We start from the raw sequence: 23,667 nt of genomic DNA on the forward strand, positions 1-23,667 counted from the left end.
AAAGACGGGGAGGAATTGGGAGTTCCTTAATCAAATTATGGTGGGTAATGTGGATTCAAACAAAAGCTAATAGATTTCCTTACTGTAGAATCTTCAGCTTCTTTTCATGTGATGTTAGGCATTGTTAATCTCTAGGAAGAGAATATACTATGTATTATTTTCAATATTTAACCAAGGAACTCTTTTTTTTTTTTGCTAAATGTATTTAACATTTTTCAGAAATACTTTCTGCTGCTCCTCAGCAGTCACATCCCAGATATTAGGAATTGGTGAATGAAGGGCATTTACTAAAGGGATGTAGGTCAGAGTGTGGCCAGGACTTCGGAAGACAGACCTTCCTACCATCTGTTTTACATATGCTTCATTTGTAGGTTGTGGATTAAATTATTTTATTGATGGTGTCCTAAACCATTCTATTATGTTTTCATTTCCAATATTTAAAAGAAAAAGCAATTTATTTAATGAGAAAGCACTGTTTTACTTATGTTGTTATTAATCTTAGAAAAATGCTTTCCCTTCTAATCTGTGGTTTCTGATTTGGGGACACCTAGTAGTATGTGCATGTGAACTTTAGCCACCACCTGCTCCCTGCTGCTAGATTTCTCCTCAGTACTGGCCGGCTCTTGCTCCAGAGCCTCTCCCTGTAATGGGAGTCTCTGAAACCCAATTAATCTACCACCTCACCCTCATTAGGCTTCAGTGTTTCTCAAAGTGTTATTGCTTGATTGTTGCATCACAATCACCTGCGTCCTTATTAAAATCCTAGGTTCCTGAGTCTCACCTCAGACTTATTGATTCAGAATCTATGTGGAGCCCAAGAATCTGTGAGTTAAAGCACATTTACAGGTGATTTTTATTACATTGTTTAATTTCCATATTGTTGAAATTCTATTTTTGGTAGGTATATACAGTGTAGGTGCTGTTGGCATTTTGGCCAGGACTGTCACTGTGTGGTGCTTGCAGGCACAGCAGGACATTTAAAGTCCTTGGCTTCTACCTACCAAATTCAGTTATCATCCCCAGTTATTGCTGCGACCCAGAATGCCCTCATACATTTCCAAACACCTCCTTTCTACCTTATGGGGCCTACTGTCCTCCTCAATTACACATCATTGCTGATAGTACTTTTATTGTTCTAGAAGTTACTCTTAATAATTTAATACTTATGTCTAACCCCACACCTCAAATTACTCATTAACTCTGCATACTTCCCAAACAATACAAGGTCCTTAGAGCACTTTTTTATTTTTTTGAGGAAGATCAGCCCTGAGCTAACATCTGCCCCTAATCCTCCTCTTTTTGCTGAGGAAGATTGAACCTGAGCTAACATCCATGCCCATCTTCCTCTACTTTATATGTGGGACACCTGCCACAGCATGGTTTGATAAGTGGTGCGTATGTCTGCACCCGGGATCCGAACCAGCGAACCCAAGGCTGCTGAAGTGGAACATGTGAATTTAACTGCTACGCCACCGGGCTGGCCCTAGAGCACTTTAATGTAAATCATACCTCCCTGTTACATGCCATTTTGTTTAGAATTTGAGTTCTAGCTTTTAAAAAGTTGCATAAATTAGACATTATTATTTCTTTCTACAGTCATCAGTGTGTGTTTATATCAACCGATGATTGCCAATTTATTTGATTTTTAGCCCTCCTTGCATTTTAGACTTTCCTTCTGAGTCATTTTTTTTATCCTGAAATTTAGCTTTTGAAGAATGTACTGCTCACCTTTTGGTGGGTAAACTCTCAGTTTTTGCAAAAAAAAGGTTTATTTTGTCCTATTTCTCAAACAGTGTTTTACCTGGGAATATAATTCTAGATTGACTTAAATTTCTTTCAGCACAGTATTATTCTTCAGTTCTTCTGACTTTTGTTGTTTCTCTGAGAAGTCTAATTGTTATTCCTTTGTAGATAATGACTCCTTTTCTCAGATGATTTTAAAGATCACCCCTTTGTCTTTAGTATTTTGCAGTTTGATATGATGTGTCTGGATGTGGGGGTTTCTTTTTTCTTTATCCTCCTTGGTACTTGTTATATCTTCTGAATCTGAGGTCTTATATCCTTTCTGGAAAAAGTTGAGTCACTCTCTCTTAAAATATGGCTTCTCCATTTTTTCTGTTTTCTTTCTTTCTGAAACTTTAATTAGATGTATGCTAATCTCTTTTTCATGAGATGATTTTATGAGATGAGATGATTTTAGAATTTCTCTTAGTCTCTTTCATATCTTCTCTTTGTTTCTCCTTGCTGTTTCAGATCTGTCATTGGTTTACTAATTCTGTCTCTCTGCTCCAATTAGGTTTTTAATTTCAAAGATTATGTTTTTTATTTCCAGATATTCTATAAGGTTCTTTTTTTCCTGTCTGGGAAGTCATTTTTGTTAGCTTCTTGTTTCTGGCCTGTGTGTTTAGTACCTTCTTTTAATTCCATAAACTTTTAAAACATACATAACTGTAATTTTATATTATATGTCTGTTAATTCCAAAATTTGAACTTCTTAAGCTGTTGTCCATAGCTTTTGCTGTTGTGGTGGTTTGTTTCCTTTCAGTTTGATAATTTTGTTTTAATCTCATATTTGGCTAATACTAATATTTAGGAATCTCCTGGGGCAAAGGTTGATGGTGTGCTTATAGAGAATTTGCTTCTGTTTTTCACAGGTGCCTTTTCTTACCATCAACCCAGAAACAGCTTAAATTCTTGGCTTGAGGCTCCTGGTCCTTGCAAGAAGTGTAAATTTATACTTTAAGAACAGACTTGTAATTAGGAATTTTCAGGTGACCCCATTCCAGTGAAGGCCTGATTCGAACAGTTGGTTTTCATTTGCTTTCTTTGTCGTGGACAGACACCAGCCCTCACCTCCTGTTCACGGAGCGGGGTGGCCTTTCAAGGGCATTGCCGGTTTTATGCAGTCTCAATTCCAGCTTTCATCACATCTAATAAAAATCAACATTCCGGTCCCTAGATTCCAAGTTTAAGCTAAGGTCATGGCTTTAGCTCTTGCTTACCACTCTGATTTTGTTCAGTTTAAATGTGTTCAGCGGATATTTTTTGAGCTAATTACTATTTTCTCGTTGTTTTTGCCTCCTCTGGATTTCTTTACTTGTGAGTTCAGCAGTGCATTTAAAAGAGTTTTTGTTGTATCTTATCTGCCATATCTAGGTATTTGTAATAGGAAGGATTTTTATATGTCGCCTAACATATTTCCAAAAGCAAAACCTTAGGTGATTTTTTGTACACATTGGAGTTTGAGCACCATTGGGGTAGAGGTGCTCTTGCTATTGCTTCCATACTGGGAAGTTGGAATTTGATTACCTAGTCCCTTATCCTAGCCCAAACTCAATGCCACTGTTAAGTTTTATCCATATTATTAGTAAAATTGACATTTGTGGTCTACCAATTACTATTTAAAAGTGTTGATATGGAACAAGTCCATTTGAATTCCAAACAACTTAAAAATTAAACTTTGAAATATAACTTATTGGTATATTGCCTTTTATCATTCGCAGATTATTTTCCACGTCTTTGTTCAATCGTTAGCTATTAAGTGCATTTTTTCAAGTTAGTATGATAGTCTCAGTCTGTTTTTTTCTTTTTTTTTTTAATTAACATCATATAGGAAATTTAGATCTTTAATTAATCTGGTTTCAAGAAACAAAGATCCTTTCAAGTTAATTCAAGAAAAGACAAGCTATTGTAAAGATAGATGTGATATGGAACTGGAAAGTTGTCAGGAGCTCAGGCAGCTTTGGAGATCTCTTCCTTTCTCATGTTCTCTTATTTTTCTCCCCTGTGCATTTGTTCTGTTCTCTGCCCTTTATTGACTGTCTTCTTGTTGTATCTTTTCTGTTTCTTCAAAACTTTGCTTTGTCCTGGGTTCTGCTTGCTAAGACACTGGCACAATTTTATAGCGTTGTTTTCACACTGAGTTACGTTGCGTGGTAGTACTATTTCTCAGTATTTTCAAGTTCAAATTATTTTAGAGCTGTGATATCTAATACAGTTGTCACACATGGCTATTAAAGTCAAAATTAAAATAATGTATAGGATCTGTATGCTGATAACTATGAAACACTGATAAAAATACCAAAGGAAACCTAAGTAGAGAGTAGTAGCCTTCATGGATTGGAAGACTCTCTGTAGTAGTAAAGATGTCAGTTCTCCCCAAATTGATCTATAGATTTAATATAATTCTAATCATTATCCCAGCAGAATTTTTTAAAATAAGTATAGACAAGCTGGTTCTAAAATTTATATGGAAAGGCAGAGATCTTAGAATAGCTAAAGCAACTTTGAAAAAGAAAAAGTTGGAGGAATCCCAATACCTATTTTTTTTTTTTTAAGATTTTATTTTTTTCCTTTTTCTTCCCAAAGCCCCCAGGTACATAGTTATATATTCTTCGTTGTGGGTCTTCTAGTTGTGGCATGTGGGACGCTGCCTCAGCGTGGTTTGATGAGCAGTGCCATGTCCGCGCCCAGGATTCGAACCAATGAAACACTGGGCTGCTTGCAGCGGAGCGCGCGAACTTAACCAGTCGGCCAAGGGGCCAGCCCCCCAATACCTATTTTTTAAGACTTACTATAAAGCTGTAGTAAGCAAGATTGTATGTAGTATTAGTAAGGGATAGACACAAGATCAGTGGATCAATATAGAATCTAGAAATAGACCCATACAATATAGCCAATTGATTTTGAGAAGGTGAAAGGTAATTCAAAGAAGGAAAGATAGTCTTTTCAACAAATAATATTAGACCAGTTCAACATATACATGCAAAAAAAAAAAAAGGACCTTGACTTAAACGTCACACCTTAAACAAAAATTAACTCAAAATGTTCATAAATCTAAATGTAAAACTTGTTCTTTTGGAAGAAAACATAGGAAAAAAGTTTTATGACATGGGGTTAATAAGCAAAAAGGTCTTAGACATGACACCAAAAACACAGTTCATAAAAGGAAACAGTTGATAAATTGGACTTTATCAAAAGCAAAAACTTGTTGCTCTATATCTTAGTTTGCTAGGGCTGCTGTAACAAAATCAAAATGCCACAGAGTAGGTGGCTTAAACAATAAAAATTTTGGTATTTTGCAGTTCTGGAGATGGGAAGTCCAAGATGAAGGTGCTGGTAGGGTTGGTTTCTCCTGAGCCCTCTTTCCTTGGATTGTAAGTTGTCACCTTCTTGCTGTGTTCTCACATCGCCTTTTCTCTGTGTGTGCATCTCTGGTGTCTCTTCCTCTTTCTATAAGTATGCTGTCGTATTTGATTAGGGCCTACCCATATGGCTTCGTTTAACCTTAATTACCTCTTTAAAAGCCCTGTCTCCAAATACAGTCACATTCTAAGGTGTGGGGTGGGAGGGGGTTAGGACTTAAATATGCAAATTTGGGGGGCATGCAGTTCAGTCCATAACACTCTGCAAAAAACACTATTAAGAGAATGAAAAGACAAGCCATGGACTGGAAGAAAACATGTGCAAATCATCGGCCTGACAAAAAACTTCTGTCTAGAATATATAAAGAACTCTCAAAACTCAATAAGAAAATTATCCCAATTAAAACATAGACAAAAGTCTAGAAGACATGTCAGCAAAGGATGGCTAATAAGCACATGAATAGATGTTCAGTATCATTAACCATTAGGGAAATGCAAACTAAAACCACCGTGAGATACCATTATAAACCTGTTAGAATGACTGAATTAAAAAGTATGGCACCAACTACTGCAAGGATGTGGAACTGGAACTCTCATATGTTCCTGGTGGAAGTGACCAGTATACAGCCATTCTAGAAGGAGTTGTGATGATTTCTTATGAAGTTAAACGTACACCTACCACATGACCCATCCCCGCTCCTGGGTATTTTAGTAATGTGTATGCAAATGTTTACAGCAGCTTGATTAACACTCACCAGAAACTGAAAACAGTTGATTCATCCTTTCACTGGTAGTGGATAAACTGTGGTATGTCCATACAGTGGAATACTACTCAACTGTAAAAAGAAGCAAACTAATGATACATACAGCAACTTGGTAAAAGAAGACAGTCTCAACAAGTTATATAATGAATGAGTTAATTTATATGAAATTCTTGAAAAGACAAAACTACAATGGTAAAGAACAAATCATTAGTTGCCAGGGGTTGGGGTGAGGGGAGAAAAGAACTTCCAGGGGGAGTTTTTGCAGTGATGAAATTTTTCTGTTTCCGGATGGAGGTGGTGGTTACACAATCTGTACATGTGTTAAAACTACTGGAACTTTATTTTTAAAAGTCGGTTTTTTCCATTTATAGTCTAAATAAGTCGTGGGGATGTAATGTACAGCATGGTGACTACAGTTAGTACTGTACCATATATTTGAAAGATGCTAAGAGAATAGATCTTAAAAGTTCTGATCACAAGGAAAAAAATTAACTATGTGTGGTGATGGATCTTAACTTATGGTAATCATTTTGCAATATATCCATATATCAAATCATTATGTTGTACACTTAAAACAAATACAATGCTATGTCAGTTATACCTCAATTAAAAAATTTTTTAACCCTCTCCAAATTTAAGTATTTTATTGAATACACAAATAATGAAATAAAATTAAATTCTTCACTTGTACTAGCCACATTTCAATTGACCAATAGCTTAATGTGGCGTGGGGCTACTGTATTGGACAGTGCAGATATAGAACATTTCCGTCAATGCAGAAAGTTCTTTTGGACAGTGCTGTACTAGAGGCGGGGTCAGCCACTTTTTCTCGTAAAGGGCCAGACGGTAAATACTTCAGGATTTGTGTGCCATATGGTCTCCAGCTCAACTCTTCAGCACTACCAAATGTATTGTGAAAGCAGCCATAGACAATATTTAAACAAACATGGCTAATAAACTTGATTTATGAAAACAGGCATGTTTTCTGACCCCTATTTTAAAGAATCTGATTGGCCTATTTCCTTTTTTCAAGTCAGCTCAAGGTTTATTGGTGGAGTGACCTTATAATTTATCATTCAAATTAGATTAAATTTAATTGTAAATTTGGGAGTGAAATTGGGCACTCTTAATTCTGGTAGGACAATAGGTATAAACTGGTAGTGTCCTAGGCAAACCAGGATGTATGTCACCCTCACTGTCAGTCTTCCTATAAATTGGTTGTTCTTGTGGTAGGCTCATACCTAGTCCAAGGAACTGTGGAAAAGCTAACAAAATGATTCTTTCAGCAGGGGCTGTGGGTTAGCCATTTCCCGCCGAAAGAGGGTATTATATGGGAGGCACCCTGAGGTTTGGCCTGCCTGGTACATTTAAAATAGCCTGTGTTTTCTGTCTCTGTGCCTTTGCTCATGCTTTTCTTTCTGTGCCCTCTTTCCCATCCCTCTTCTGCGTTTGTTGTAATCCAGCCCATCTCTCAAACCTCTGCTTAAATGGTATCTCCTTCATAAAGCCATCTCTGTAACACCCCTTTCAGACTTAGAATTTGGTATTTATATTTTGCTCAAATGTCACAGTACCTTAGACCAGGTTCTGAAACCTGACTGAGCATCAGAAGTCCCTCAGTAGCTTTAAATACAGATTCCTGGGTTCTGTCCTAAATCTATTGATTCACAATCAGTGGTGGTGTTTTCTTGTTGTTTGGTTTTGTTTTTAAATTCCTCATATGATTCTTACATAACCAGCCAGCTGGGTCATATTTGGAATCTGTTAATTTAGACTTAAATTATTTGATTTAAACATTGACTTTAGAATTAGAAGGAACCTTAGAAATCGTCTTTTACTTCATTGCTTTTTTAAATTGGAGGGAGAGAATTGGGGACGAGACACTTAGTGGGAGAGCCAGGTTACTGGTAGAGACTTGTTATTGGTAGACCCAGGACTAAACTTTGAATTTAAGAATCTTTCTTCATATTCACATTGGATGCCCCCTTCTAAATAGTAAGCTTGGAATACCCCATGGTGCTTGGTAATAGATGGTCAGATTTTTTATTGATAATGACTGTCTCCAATTCACTTTATATATAGTACCTAGCACTTTTTTTTTTGTCTCTTAAGGATTGCTTCTTGATCATGTTATTTACTACCACTCATACTCAAGGAATACTTTTCTGATTGTTGGAGGTAACTCAGCAATCCGAAATCATCTCAGAAAAATCCTTTGCCAAACCAATTTTAATATGAATGGCCTCTAAAAGGCTGACAGGACCAAGCTGAATTCTGGGATAGCTTTGAAACATAATAGTTTCCAAGAGCCCCCTAAACTGGGATCAGTTCTAGATCTGCAAGATTTTCCTTACCAGACCCACTCTCATTTGAGAAAGGTCCCCCAGGGTCTGTGGGAGTGTGTGAGGGGGATGCCTAAACCAGAATAGGGGTCAAGAAAAAGGCTTGTGGGAAGTGATAATCTAAGCTGAGTTTTAAAGAATGTCAAGGAATTAGACCAGAGGAGGGAGTTGGAGCAAGCATTTGTCCAGACAGTATGTGCCCAAGGGCAAAAGTGCAGATAGCACTGGGGAATGGCAAGTTGTTTAATTTGGCTAGAACATAAAGTGCAAATTAGGGAGTAACTGGAAGGACAAACAAGGACCAGATAGTAAAGGGTTTTATGGTTAAGATGCTGTATTTGACAACTGGATATCCACCTGCAAAGAATGAGATTGAAGTCCCACCTGACCCCATACAAAAATTCACTAAAAATTGATCATAGACCTAAATGGAAGAGCTAAAACTATAAAACTCTTAGAAGAAAACGTAGGAAAAAAGTCTTTGACTTTGGGTTAGGCAATGGTTTTTTAGCTACAATATCAAAAGCACAAACAACGAAAAATAGATAAGTTGGATTCCATCAGTATTAAAAACCTGTGCTTTGGGGCCTGGCCAGTGGCACACTGGTTAAGTTTGCATGTTCCGCTTGGACAGCCTGGGGTTTGCCAGTTCAGATCCCGGGTACGGACATGGCACCGCTTGGCAAGCCATGCTGTGGCAGGCATCCCACATATAAAGTAGAGGAAGATGGGCACAGATGTTAGCTCAGGACCAGTCTTCCTCAGAAAAAAGAGGATGATTGGCAGCAGATGTTAGCTCAAGGCTAATCTTCCTCAAAAAAACCCCACAAAACTTGTGCTTCAAAGAGAAAATGAAGACAACTCACAGAATGGGATTAAATGTTTGCAAATCATGTAGTTGGTAAGAGACTTAAATCAGGATCTATAAACTCTTACAAACTGACAATAAAAAGACGACACAATTAAAAATGGGCAAAGAATTGAACAGCCGTTTCTCCAAAGAAAATATTCAAATGGCCAATAAGCATGTGCAAATATACTCAACGTCCTTAGTTCTTAGTGAATTGCAAGTGAAACCACAATGAGATACCACTTCACACCCACTAGGATAGCTAAAATAAAAAAGACAGGCAATAACAAATATTAGCAAGGCTGTGGAGAAATTGGAACCCTCACATGTTGCTGGTGATAACGCAAAATGGTGCAGCCATTTTGGGAAACAGTTTGACAGTTCTTCAAAAAGTTAAACATAGGGGCTGGCCCCGTGACATAGTGGTAACGTTCAGTGCGCTCCACTTTAGTGGCCTGGGTTTACAGGTTCGGATCCTGGGCACAGACCTATACCACTCATCAGCCATGCCGTGGCGGTGACCCACATACAAAATAGAGGAAGATTGGCACAGGTGTTAGCTCAGGGTGACTCTTCCTCAACAAAAACAACAAAAAAAGTTAAAAGTAGAGTTACCATATGATTCACCATATCCACTCTTAGTTCTGTATCCGAGCGAATTGAAAACATAGGTCCACACAAAAATCTGTACACTATTGTTTATAGAAACATTAATCGTAATAGCCAAAAAGTGGAAACAACTCGTATATCCTTCAACTGATAAATGGATAAACAAAATGTGATATTTCCATATAATGGAGTATTCAGCAATAAAAGGAGTAAGGTACCAATACATGCCACAACATGAATGAGCCTGAAAATGTTATGCTTGGTGAAAGAAGCCAGTTACAAAGGACTGTATATTGTATGATCCTATTTATATGAAAGATACAGAAGAGTCAAATCCATAGAGACAGAAAGTAGACCAGTAGTTGACAGGGACTGGGAGGAATAGGGAGTGACTGCTAATGGGTCTGGGGTTTCTTTTTGGAGTGATGAAAATGCTCCAGAATTAGACAGTAGTAATGGTTACATCACTGTGAATATACTAAATATCACTACCATTTACACATTACAGGGGTGAACTTTATGGTATGTGAATTTTATCCCAATAAAGCTGTTATAAAAAGTATTCTATTTAGTAAAAAATTTAAGTTCTCTGATAAGGAACTTGAATTTTTGTCTTTAAAGCAATGATGTATGCTCCTGAAGAGTTTTAAACTCAAGAACTCCGTGAACTGAACATCACTTTCAGGGCGTGTGAAGAACAGTGGTAAATCAGTGATGTGGCAGAAGACGAGGTCTGGGTGCTTAGAATATTTAGCCTCAGTTTTCTGCTCTGAGCAAGTCTGGAGATTGTATGTTTACTGATGCTGAATTAGAAATTTTTAACTTTATATATGGCAATATTTTAAAATACTTACCATACTCTCATTTTTTTTCTAATAAATTCCTCTAGGTGATTGAGAAAAACAGTAGCAGTTACACAATAATAGAGATATTCATTTTAAAATTTACCTCAGTATGTACCCTTGACCATTGTAAATTTAGAGACAGGAAAATGTGATTTATTTTAGCCAGAAGACCAAGATTCTTGATGAACCATAATACTTTAAAGACCTATTCATTAAAAAACATGGATTTTGTTGTGGAAAACCTCAGAAATTAGTTTCCTGAGGATTTTTTTAATCTTCCTTTCTTTTTATGAATTGTCCTAATCCTGTCAAATGTTACATATTGGAAAATATTTCACAAGGCAAAAGAACAGTAATCATTTTAGCTGTCTTGTTTTCTTAATGACTCTAAAGAGTCATAATTTAAAAACTCTTGTTAACCTTTAGAAAATTCTGGATTGATTTGAATTTTGAAAAATTGTATTCATAAGTCAAGCCTATAGTAAATATTGACTTAAGTAAACTACTTAGTAGTTTACTGTCACAAGTCTTTTTGTTAAATATGTGCTGGTGTTAACTATTAGTAAATCTATTTTTAGAAGAGTACATTGTGTACAGCAGCCATTTTGGACTCTGTGTAACTTGTGTTGTCTATAGAGAGTGAGCCCTCTTGTGGTCAGTTGGGAACAAAATTTCTGCTATAAAAATAATCATCCCAGCTTTCTATGAGTTCATGTTTTCTCTGCTCTTCCATAGTGAAATCATGCTTACTCTGAATTGCTTTTCAATAAACAGAAAACAAAACCATGGCAGGATTTTTAATTGAGAATTGGAGTAGCATCTTGTCTTATTTTATTTGGAGAAGTGTTAAAAAAAGATGCAGGTTAAAGAACAGAGTAAGTATCAAGGAGGAGCCTAATAGAAAAGATCAAAGTGTTAGGAAAGGCAAGTAGTTGTGACAGTGTTTGAGAGAATTTGTGACTAACATTGATGTGACATACCTTGGTATTTTACAGGTACACTCTGCCTCCCTTTACAAAATGTGCCCAGAATGATGTCTTGATTTTATTTCTATTTCATCATATATGTGTATCTTCTCATCCTAGGGAAAGGAATAAATATCTATCCCTATTTGAAATATCTGTCTCATTTAATGGAAATTAAGTTTAGTTTGAAATAACTGTTCAAATCTGTTTTATACCGCCTGTAATAAGTTGGCATCATACGTATTCATTAGTTATGGGGTTTTTTTCAGGAGAAATGAGTTTTCCTTGCAAATTTCTTTTTAATTTTTTTTAATTTGTATGGGGAGATCATTTGATACTTTTGTTCTTCTTTGAGTTAAATATTATGTTTCAGCAATGACTGTGTGCCATATCTACCTTCCTAGATCCTTGGCTGATATTTTTAAAGCCTCAGTATTCTTAGAAGAATTCCCCTGTGAATGCTCTTATTATCCCTTGTGAGTGATTCACTTGTCTTCAGCAGTCTATTTTAATAAGAGCATGTTGCAACTAAGAATAATTCTGGTGACACAAATGAATCTTTTTCTGATCAGGAAATTGCATCAATTGGTCTTCATTGGTTGATACAAAAATTATTAAGTTTTAGTTAATAGTTTAAATATTATAAACAGTTATAACAGTTTAAAATATTTTGAAAGTTCTGATTGAAGTATAAAACACTTTAAATTGACAAAGAATTATTACCATTTTTGTACAGATTGACAGTTTCTGCTTATTTATACATAATTACAGTTGTAATACCAGCAATCTAATATTATGGATTGGTTTTTTTTTTTTTTGAGGAAGATTAGCCCTGATCTAACATCTGCTCCCAATCCTCCTTTTTTTACTGAGGAAGGCTGGCCCTGAGCTAACATCCGTACCCATCTTCCTCTGTTTTATATGTGGGCTGCCTACCACAGCATGGCTTGACAAACGGTGCCATGTCCACACCCGGGATCCAAACTGGTGAACCCTGGGCCACCAAAGCAGAATGTGCGCACTTAACCACTGCACCACTGAGCCAGCCCTATGGATTGATTTTTTTAAGTGATTTTTATTTTTAATATGTAGCTTGTAAAAATGTATTTGGTTTTTATTGAACTGCAATTACTTGATTGTACCATCAGGTGTATTTAAACAGATGCAGGAGGGCTGTTTTTATAGTTATGTAATTGTATTAGCTTTTCATATTCTGAGGTTTTTAAATTTAAAAGTTTAAGGCTAATCAATTGAAAATTTTAACCAGGTTTTGAATAAATGGCAATAGAGTATAATGCTTAAAAGCTCAGACTTTGGATTCAGACGGCTTGGGTTAGAATCCCAGCACTGTTGCTTACTGGCTAATGGCCTTGGCAAGTTCTTTAACTTCTCTGAGCTTCAGTTTCCTCATCTGCAACATGGGGAACAATATTAGTACCTACCACCTAAGGTTGTTGTGAGGATTAAATGAATTAATATAAAAACACTTGAATAGTGCCTGCCACATACTTAGGTCTGTGTGTGTATTAACTATTATAATTATCACCATTATTAAATTTATACAGTAATGTTGAAATTCATTATGAAGCATATACTGTTTGTTTTATAAATGCAAATCACTTTAGTAGTTCTTGCTTTAAAAATATTTTCGTATAATTGGAAATAAACAGTAAGCTAAAATGACAAAGTTTTTTTATGAAAACTTTTTTCACAATTATCTTTTCTTCTTTTTTAGGCACGGAATGTTAACACTGGTGAATTGGCAGCAATTAAAGTAATAAAATTGGAACCAGGTAAATTAATTGAAATTTGATGTTCCTTATTGCTGTAAGCCACTGGATAGTTTTAAGGCTTGTTTTAATGATGTTTGGTCTTGTTGTTCCCAGCATCTTCTGAGAAAGAACTGGTGTCTACTCTTTCCTCTACCTCTTTAAGACCTGTAGACACCCTGCTCAATACTTCCCTGAAAAATGACTAGTAATTGGGAAAGAGGGGGCACCTCCTGAAGAGAATTTGTTCCCTCTGAACTCAAGCTAATTTGTCACAAATTGAGAGTGGTATATTTCCAGGTTAATATTGTCCTGTGGAGAGAGGGCAGTTTGATACAGTGGAAAGAACTAAACTGAGATTTGGGTGGTTATAGTCCAGTTCCTTGTGTCCCACTCTCTTGCTCTGTAAACTCAGGCGAGTAACTTCAGTTCTCTGAGTCTCAGTTTTCTCAATACACCTAACTCTCACATTTCATGGGTCGTTAATATCATAATGGTTACTTTCCAACTTGAGCAGCTTATTGGAAAGCCCCTAGGACTACTCCATATTTTTGGTCTGCTTCAGTTGTATTCTATCCCTGAATTCCCTCCACCCGCTGCAAACCCCACATCTTTCTGAGCTAGCTACATTCTCTCTCTTTTTTTTTAAATCTTCTCTTTAAAAGCCCTTCCCTCTATTTCTCCCTCCCACCATAGGCAAGTAATTGTTCTAGTGTCTAGACTGAGTTCTAGAGCAAGGATAGTGCCTTGCTGATGGCTTCTTCCACTGCAAACTGATTCTGTGAATTCATTGGTGAAACAAGTTTTAGCTTCGGTATGAGCAGAAGTTCGCTCAGCAATTTTTTTTTTAAGGGTGGGCAACTTTTTCTGTAAAAGGTCAGGTAGTGAAATATTTTAGGCCTTGTAAACCACATGTGGATTTTGTATACAGTTCTCCCTCTCTCTCGCCTTCCTCCTTCTTAAAATGGAAGAGCATTATTAGCTAAAAAACTACTCTTAGCAAACTAGGCCACCTGCTGCTGTTGTTTGCCCACCCCTGATTTGGATTATCGGTAGACTTTTTAGAAGTGCCACTGAGGTGAAATTTGAAAGATATGTTGACTGTGATCAAATCACACTGAAATATAATGAATTAAAAAAACTTTCTCAGTTATACATATTTACAGATTTTGCATAGTCTAAATTTTTTTTTCTTTTCTCTGAGTCTCTTATCTTTAGTTTACAAGAAACTTAAGTGGGATATTTGAAATTGGTGAAATCTGAGATAAAGGAAAATTTAACATTTGGCGTTTGAAGCAGGGCTTTCATTTTTAACCATTTAGAAGTGGCTGTGTTACTTGATGAAATAATCTCTAATTAGAAGTAGTTTGTACGTACATTATTCCCTCAAATTAGTTTAGTGCCATCTCTTTCAGGAAGCCTTCCTTGATTCCTGGTCTGATCAGGTGACTCCTCTGCAAGAATAGCTGTGTTATAGCACTTACAGAGCTATATTGTCATTCTAGAATTGCCTTTCTTTTAATCAAATTTGTGTCCATAGCACTGAACTTCAGGCCTGGTACGTAGTACTCTTTCAGTACATCTTAAAATTTCCTTTAAAAAATTAGGAACTTGATGGAGCCTACCCAGTGGTGTAGTGGTTAAGTTCGCACGCTCCACTTTGGTGGCCCAGGGTTTGCCGGTTCCCATCCTGGGTGCAGACCTACACACTGCCTGTCAAGCCATGCTGTTGCAGGCATCCCACATGTAAAATAGAGGAAGATGGGCACAAATGTTAGCTCAGGGATAATCTTCCTCAAAAAAAAATGAACTTGAAAAACCTTATTGTTCATTAAGTCATTTGTTTTCTGATTAATGAAGTGTTCACATTATTATACTGTTAATCTTGAACCCTGCCATACATATATTGATCATTGTAGTAAAAGTAGAGAACACAATTAAATAAAAAGAGAAAAGAAAAATCATTTATATTTTACCCAGAGATAACAGGGGCTATTACCATATATGTGCTGTACACTTAAATTTAGCTAAGATTGGCTTCCCTACTTAGATTTTCATAGAAGAAACCTGAATTTTTGTATTTAATTTCTTTGTTTTAATTTGCTTATATCCTGTGAGAAATGTTTACTTGTTGGTGAGCTTGAAGTGTATGGTTTCAGTGGTTAAGAGCACATTCTCTGAAGCTACTTTGATTCTAGTCCTGGCTTGACTACACTGCTTAAGCTTTCTGGATCTCTTTTCTCATCTCTAAAATGAGGATAATAATAGTAGTTTCCTCTTAAGATTGTTGTAGGGATTAAATGAGCTAATGTATCGAAATCACTTAAAGTAGTGCCTGGCACAGAGTAAGTAGTAAGTAGCTGTTATTACTACTACCTTCTGTACAGTTATCAAGATATGACCAACCTTGTTTCATCTATACCCACTACCCTCCTTCTTCCTATTGATAATTTTGAATCAGATCCAAAATATCATATCATTTCAGCCCTTAATATTTCATCATGTATGGTTAAAGAATAAGAACACAAAATGTAACCACAAGCAGGAACCCGCAGACACTGCTGGTGGGAATGTAAAATAGTGCATCCACTTTGGAAAACAATTTGACAGTTTCTTAAAAAGTTAGACATAAATTTGCTGTAATGACCCAGCAATTCCACTCTTCTGTATCTACCAATGCAACAGTTTTCACAGAAAAATGTTCATATCAGCATTATTCATAATAGCTTGATGTTGGAAGCACCCTAATTGTCCATCAACTTGTAAATGAATAGATAAAATATGCCCATACAATGAATACTATTTAGCAATAAAAAAGAAATAAACTACTGATACATGCTTTGACATAAATGAACCTAAAAACCATGCTGAGTGAAAGGAGCCAGACACTAGAGACTACATATTGTATGATTCCATTTATGTGAGATCTTCAGAAAAGACAAATCTGTAGAGTCAGAAAGTGGCAGCTGTGTTGGGGGGGGCAGGGGTGGATTAACAGTTAATGGACATGGGGGATCTTATTGGGATAATGGAAATATTCTAAAACTGATTTATAGTGATGGTTATACAACTTGGTAAATTTACTAAAAAAATCATTGAATTGTCCATTTGATATGGATGAATTCCATGATTTTGAAATATGCTTTAATAAAGTTATAAAAAAAATAAGCACAATCCCACTGTCATCTCTTAACAATATTAATAGTAGCTTCTTAATAATAAATAAAGTCCACACATTGCAATTAGTTGATGTGTCTCGAATTTCTTTTTTTTTATGGTACTTTTTTTTTATTAAGGTTATGAAAGTTAACATCCTTGTGAAATTACAGTTGTACATCATTATTAGTCATGTTGTAGGTACACCACTTCACCCCTAGTGCCCTCCCCCCAACCCCCCTTTCCCCTGGCAACCACTGATCAGTTCTCTTTGTCCATATGTTAACTACCACCTATGAGTGGAGTCATCCAGAGTTCGTCTTTCTCTGTCTGCCTTATTTCACTCAAGGTAATACTCTCAAGGTCTGTCCATGTTGTTGTGAATGGGACGACTTTGTCCTTTTTTATGGCTGAGTAGTATTCCATTGTGTGTATATATATATATATATATACTCCATGTTGTTGTGAATGGGACGACTTTGTCCTTTTTTATAGCTGAGTAGTATTCCATTGTATATATATATATACCACATCTTCTTTATCCAGTCATCAGTTGCTGGGCACTTAGGTTGGTTCCATGACTTGGCTATTGTGAATAACGCTGCGATGAACATAGGGGTGCATGGAACTTTTGGAATTGTTGATTTCAGGTTCTTAGGGTAGATACCCAGTAGTGGGATGGCTGGGTCATAAGGTATTTCTATTCTTAACTTTTTGAGGAATCTCCATACTGTTTTCCATAGTGGCTGCACCATTTTGCATTCCCACCAACAGTGTTTGAGGGTTCCCTTTTCTCCACAGCCTCTCCAACATTTGTCACTCTTGGTTTTGGAAATTTTTGCCATTCTAACAGGTGTAAGGTGATATCTTAGTGTAGTTTTGATTTGCATGTCCCTGATGATTAGTGATGATGAGCATCTTTTCATGTGTCTATTGGCCATCTGTATATCTTCTTTGGAGAAATGTCTGTTCATGTCCCCTGCCCATTTTGTAATTGGGTTGTTTGATTTTTTATTGTTGAATTGTGTGAGTTCTTTCTATATTATGGAGATTAACCCTTTGTCAGATAAATAACTTGTGAATATTTTTTCCCAATTAGTGGGCTGTTTTTTTGTTTCAATCCTGTTTTCCCTTGCCTTGAAGAAGCTCTTTAGTCTGATGAAGTCCCATTTGTTTATTCTTTCTATTGTTTCCCTCGTGTGAGGGGTTATGGTGTCCGAAAAGATTCTTTTGAAGCTGATGTCAAAGAGTGTACTGCTGATATTCTCTTCTAGAAGACTGACTGTTTCAGGCCTAATCTTTAGGTCTTTGATCCATTTTGAGTTTATTTTAGTAAATGGTGAAAAAGAATGGTCGATTTTCATTCTTTTACATGTGGCTTTCCAGTTTTCCCAGCACCATTTGTTGAAGAGACTTTCTTTCCTCCATTGTAGGCCCTCAGCTCCTTTGTCAAAGATTAGCTGTCCATAGATGTGTGGTTTTATTTCTGGGCTTTCAATTCTGTTCCATTGACCTGTGCACCTGTTTTTGTACCAGTACCATGCTGTTTTGATTACTGTAGCTTTGTAGTATGTTTTGAAGTCAGGGATTGTGATGCTTCCAGCTTTGTTCTTCTTTCTCAGGATTGCTTTGGCAATTTGGGGTCTTTTGTTGCCCCATATGAATTTAGGATTCTTTGTTCCATTTCTGTAAAGAATGACATTGGAATTCTGATTAGGATAACGTTGAATCTGTAGATTGCTTTAGGTAGTATGGACATTTTAACTATGTTTATTCTTCCAATCCATGTGCATGGAATGTCTTTCCATCTCTTTATGTCGTCATCGATTTCTTTCAAGAAGGTCTTGTAGTTTTCGTTGTATAGATCTTTCACTTCCTTGGTTAAATTTATCCCAAGGTATTTTATTCTTTTTGTTGTGATCGTGAATGGGATTGAGTTCTTGAGATCTTTTTCTGTTAGTTCATTGTTAGCATATAGAAATGCTACTGATTTATGTATGTTGATTTTATACCCTGCAACTTTGCTGTAGTTGTTGATTGTTTCTGATAGTTTTTCTATGGATTCTTTGGGGTTTTCTATATATAAGATCATGTCGTCTGCAAACAGCGAGAGTTTTACTTCTTCGTTGCCTATTTGGATTCCTTTTATGTCTTTTTCCTGCCGAATAGCTCTGGCCAAAACCTCCAGTACTATGTTGAATAAGAGTGGTGAAAGTGGGCACCCTTATCTTGTTCCTGTTCTGAGAGGGATGGGTTTCAGTTTTTGTCTGTTGAGTATGATGTTGGCTGTGGGTTTGTCATATATGGCCTTTATTATGTTGAGGTACTTTCCTTCTATACCTATTTTATTGAGGGTTTTTATCATAAATGGATGTTGGATCTTGTCGAATGCTTTCTCTGCATCTATTGAGATGATCATGTGGTTTTTGTTTATTGTTTTGTTAATGTAGTGAATCATGTTGATTGACTTGCGGATGTTGAACCATCCCTGTGTCCCTGGTATAAATCCCACTTGATCATGGTGTATGATCTTTTTGATGTATTGCTGTATTCGGTTTGCCAAAATTTTGTTGAGGATTTTTGCATCTATGTTCATCAGTGATATTGGCCTGTAGTTTTCCTTCTTTGTGTTGTCCCTGTCAGGTTTGGGGATCAGGGTGATGTTGGCTTCATAGAATGTATTGGGGAGTGTTCCACCTTCCTCTATTTTCTGGAATAGTTTGAGAAGGATAGGTATTAAATCTTCTTTGAATGTTTGGTAGAATTCTCCAGAGAAGCCATCTGGTCGTGGACTCTTATTTTTGGGGAGGTTTTTGATTACTGTTTCTATTTCTTTACTTGTGATTGGTCTATTCAGATTCTCCATTTCTTCCTGATTCAGTTTGGGTAGGTTGTATGAGTCTAGGAATTTATCCATTTCTTCTAGGTTGTTCAATTTGTTGGCATATAGTTTTTCATAGTATTCTCTTATGATGCTTTGTATTTCTTCGGTTTCTGTTGTGATTTCTCCTCTCTCATTTCTAATTTTATTTATTTGAGACTTCTCTTTTTTTTTTAGTGAGTCTGGCTAAGGGTTTGTCAATTTTGTTAATTTTTTTGAAGAACCACTCTTTGTTTCATTGATCCTTTCTACTGTCTTTTTTGCTTCAATATCATTTATTTCTGCTCTAATTTTTATTATTTCCCTCCTTCTACTGACTTTGGGCTTTGTTTGTTCCTCTTTTTCTAATTCCGTTAGGTGTCGTTTACGGTTGTTTATGTAAGATTTTTCTTGCTTATTGAGGTGAGCCTGTATTGCAATGATTTCCCTCTTAGGACTACCTTTGCTGCATCCCAAATAATTTGGTACGGTGTGTTTTCATTTTCATTTGTCTCCAGATAATATTTGATTTCTTCTTTAATTTCTTTAATAATCCATTGTTTGTTCAGTAGCATGTTGTTTAGTCTCCACATTTTTGGCCCTTTCCCAGCTTTATTCTTGTAGTTAATTTCTAGTTTCATAGCATTGTGATCAGAAAAGATGTTTAATATTATTTCACCCCTCTTGAACTTATTGATGCTTGCTTTGTTTCCCAAGATATGGTCTATCCTTGAGAATGTTCCATGCGTGCTTGAGAAGAATGTGTAACCTGCTTTTTTTGGATGCAGTGTCCTATATATATCTATTAGGTCCCTCTGATCTAATTTTTCATTTAATTCTACAATTTCCTTGTTGGTTTTCTATCTGGATGATCAGTCCATTGGTGTTAATGGGGTGTTGAGGTCCCCTACTACTACTATTGTATTGCTGTTGATGTCTCCTTTTAGTTTTGTTAATAGTTTCTTTACGAATTTTGGTGCTCCTGTGTTAGGTGCGTATATATTTATAAATGTTATGTCATCTTGGTGGAGTGTCCCTTTTATCATTATATACTGCCCCTCTTTGCCTTTCTTTATCTGTTTTGCTTTGAAGTCTACTTTGTCTGATATAAGTATGGCAACAACTGCTTTCTTTTGTTCATTATTAGCTTGGAGTATTGTCTTCCATCCCTTCACTTTCAGTCTGTGTTTGTCTTTGGGGCTGAGGTGTGTTTCCTGGAGGCATCATATTGTTGGATCTTGTTCTTTGATCCATCCTGCCACTCTGTGTCTTTTGATTGGAGAGTTCAATCCATTCACGTTTAGAGTGATTATTGAAAGGTGGGGGCCTACTGTTGCCATTTTATCACTTGTTTTCCGGTTCTTTTGCATTTTGTCCTGTTGGAGAGCTGTTACTTTGTGTTATGGTCCTTCTGCTTATCTCCTTTGTTCTGGATTTTGTAACCCCTTTCCTTTTTTTGATTTTTCAGGAATGAGGTTCTTCCTGAGCATTTCTTGAAGAGGAGGTTTTGTGGCGATGAACTCCCTTAACTTTTGTTTATCTGGGAAAGTTTTTATTTCTCCATCGTATTTGAAGGATATTTTCGCTGGGTAGAGTATTCTTGGCTGCAGGTTTTTGTCCTTCAGAGTTTTGAATATTTCATTCCAATCTCTTCTAGTCTGTAAGGTCTCTCCTGAGAAATCTGCTGATAGCCTTATGGGGTTTCCTTTGTAAGTTATTTTCTTCTGCGTGGCTGCCCTTAGTATTTTCTCTTTGTCGTTGACTTTTGCTAGTTTCACTACTATATGCCTTGGGGTTGGTCTTCTTGCACTAATAAAGTTTGGAGATCTGTTGGCTTCTGTCACATGGAGTTCCATCTCTCTTCCCAAGTTTGGAAAGTTCTCAGCTAGTATTTCTTTGAACAGGCCTTCTGCCCCATTGTCCTTCTCTTCTCTCTCTGGTATACCTATAATCCTTATGTTGCATCTCCTAATTAAGTTGGATAATTCTCGAAGAGTTTCTTCATTTCTTTTTAGTCTTTGTTCTCTCTCCTCCTCTGTCTGCAGCATTTCTATATTCCTATCCTCCAAATTGCTAATTCTGTCCTCCATATTATCGACCCTACTGTTCACAGAGTCCAGAATTTTCTTAATCTCCTCCATTGTGTTCTTCATCTCCAGTATTTCTAGTTGGTTCTTCTTTATAGTGTCAAGCTCTTTTGTGACATAGCTCCTGAACTCATTGAGTTGTCTATCTGAATTCTCTTTTAACTCGTTGAGTTTGTTAATAATGGCAGTTTTGAAATCATCGTCATTTAGGTTGTAGATTTCATTGTCTTTGGGATTGTTTTCTGGGTGCTTATCATTTTCCTTTTGTTCTGGAGATTTAATATATTTTTTCATACTGCTTGATGGCGTGGATTTGTGCCTCCACATAGAGATAGAGTTTAGTCGCTGCTTCCACTTGTTGCGACTGGTGTGGCGGGGGGTCGGCTGTTTAGACTGCACTAACCAGAAACCCTGTCAGCTGTTACTGACTGGACTTGGACCCCTCCTCGTAGTCACAGTGGTCCTGTAGGGTCCCTCGTCAGTTGTGGGGGCAATTGCAAGGGGGCCTCAGGCTGCTGGTGCCTACTGTTGCAGCCCACTTAGACACGCTCCCTCCTTGTCGTCTGCAGCAGAGTTGTGGGCTTTCCCAGCAGCCAGGAGCAGGATCACCTATAATTGCCGCTTTGGCCCTAACAGAGCCCACAAGATCACACTTGTCCACTATAGGTCCCAGCAGAGCTATGGGTATCTTCTGCAGTCTGTCATTAGCTCGCCTAGCTGTGCTACTTTTGCCCCAGGGCCTTCCCGCCTTGCGATTGCCAGTCGGGACCTCTCCACTAGTGCTGTGCAGAGGCTTTCACTGAGGCTGCTGTAGGACCCTGGAGTTCCCCCCTGGGCTACATAGCCGTTTCACTGGAGCCCCACTCTGCCCCACTCCACTCTCACGGGATCTCTGGGAGCCCCTTGCCTCGTCTGGGACACGGCCAGAGTCCGTGGCCTGGCGGTGGCTTGCAAGCTGCTGCCTTGTGGGGAATTCTGCTCTAGGGAGCTTCCTGATGTTCTGAATGCTGGGAAGGGCCTCCCTGCCAATGATGAGCAGAGGCCCTCCCTGCTGGGGGGTGCAGGACCCTGGAGCTTCCCCCAGGGCCGCGGAGCCGGGTGTTGGAGCTCCACCCAGTCCCCAAGCGCATCCACGGGAAGTCCGGGCACCCCCTGCACCGACCTGTGCTCCAGAGACCGTGAGCCCAGCAGTAGCTTATGGTCTGGTGCCATGCCGAGGAATCCACCCAACGGGAGCTTCCCTTTGTCCTGGATTCTGGGCGTGGCCTCCCTGCTAATGGCAAGCAGAGGCTTTCCCTGCCAGGGAGGTGCGGGACCCTGGGGATTCCCCCTGGGCTTAGGTGTAATCGCAGGGGGCTTGGGTGGGGCTGTTGTCACCTGTTTCCACTGTCACTCCGCTGGTGAGTGCACACTCCTGCCCTTGGTGTGTGGCGATGCTATGGGGGAGTCTGCTGGAAGAGAGCCTCCCGCAGGAACTAGGCTGTCGGGGGGTTGGGGGTCGAGGGTCAGAGAGTTTTCACCTATTTCCACCTCCTCCCGGGGGGGGACGTCCGTCCACCTTCCGATGTGTAGTAGCAGGAGACTCTTAGGCATCTCGAGATGCTATCTGGATATCCTTTGTTAATCGGTGAATGTCCAATTAGTTGTGAATTCGAAGGGGGAGAGACAAAGAAGACCACTCACTCCGCTGTCTTGGTCCCGCCTCCTCGAATTTCTTTTTTATCTGTAAGTTCCTGCTTCATCTCTTTTATCTTTTTCCTTACAGTTTTTTGTTGAAGAAACTTGGTTATTTGTTCTGTAGAATTTTTCCTTCAGTGTGGATTTTGCTGCTTGCCTCCCTGTAGTCTCATTTAATGTGTTCTGGGAATTGGTAGTTAGCTCTAGAGGATTAGTAAAATTAAGGTTTGATTTGAAATGTGGTGCAGGGGACAACTTCATGGTGGTGTTATGTTCACATTTTTCTAAAAGAGAATTCTGATGACCAGTCTTTGACTTTTTGAAAAACAACACCTAAATCTGAAATAGTCAAGTGTAACGTGATGAATTTTAAGAATTTGCATGCAAAGTTTGTTGTTTTGTTTCTTTTTTTACATCTGATATCCAGTTTGAACCTGAAGCTAAATGAAAACTTATTTAGACATTTGGACAAAATTATTTATTTAAATATAAAGTTAGTCTGAGTATCTCACTGGGGCTTCTAACCTTCTTCATGTGGCTTTAACTTATAGCTGCTTTTCTCAATTGTCTTTTGATTAACCATCGGTTTATAACATTTT

General features: G+C 37.7%; 1 protein-coding gene across 5 annotated transcripts in view; it reads left to right on the forward strand.

Moving 5' to 3' along the window:
• MAP4K3 (mitogen-activated protein kinase kinase kinase kinase 3) overlaps positions 1-23,667 on the forward strand; it is a 192,348-nt gene that overhangs the window by 51,557 nt on the left and 117,124 nt on the right. For all 5 annotated transcript variants that reach the window (XR_006888463.1, XR_006888462.1, XR_006888464.1 and 2 more), the window contains exon 2: positions 13,255-13,312. Coding sequence is in view for 2 of the 5 variants with exons in the window: in XM_046660241.1 (XP_046516197.1) it covers positions 13,255-13,312 (58 nt within the window). In the remaining 3 variants the exon portion in view is untranslated. The remainder of the gene's footprint in view (positions 1-13,254; positions 13,313-23,667) is intronic.

This window comes from Equus quagga, chromosome 5 (assembly GCF_021613505.1).
Source record: "Equus quagga isolate Etosha38 chromosome 5, UCLA_HA_Equagga_1.0, whole genome shotgun sequence".
Lineage (NCBI taxonomy): Eukaryota > Metazoa > Chordata > Mammalia > Perissodactyla > Equidae > Equus > Equus quagga.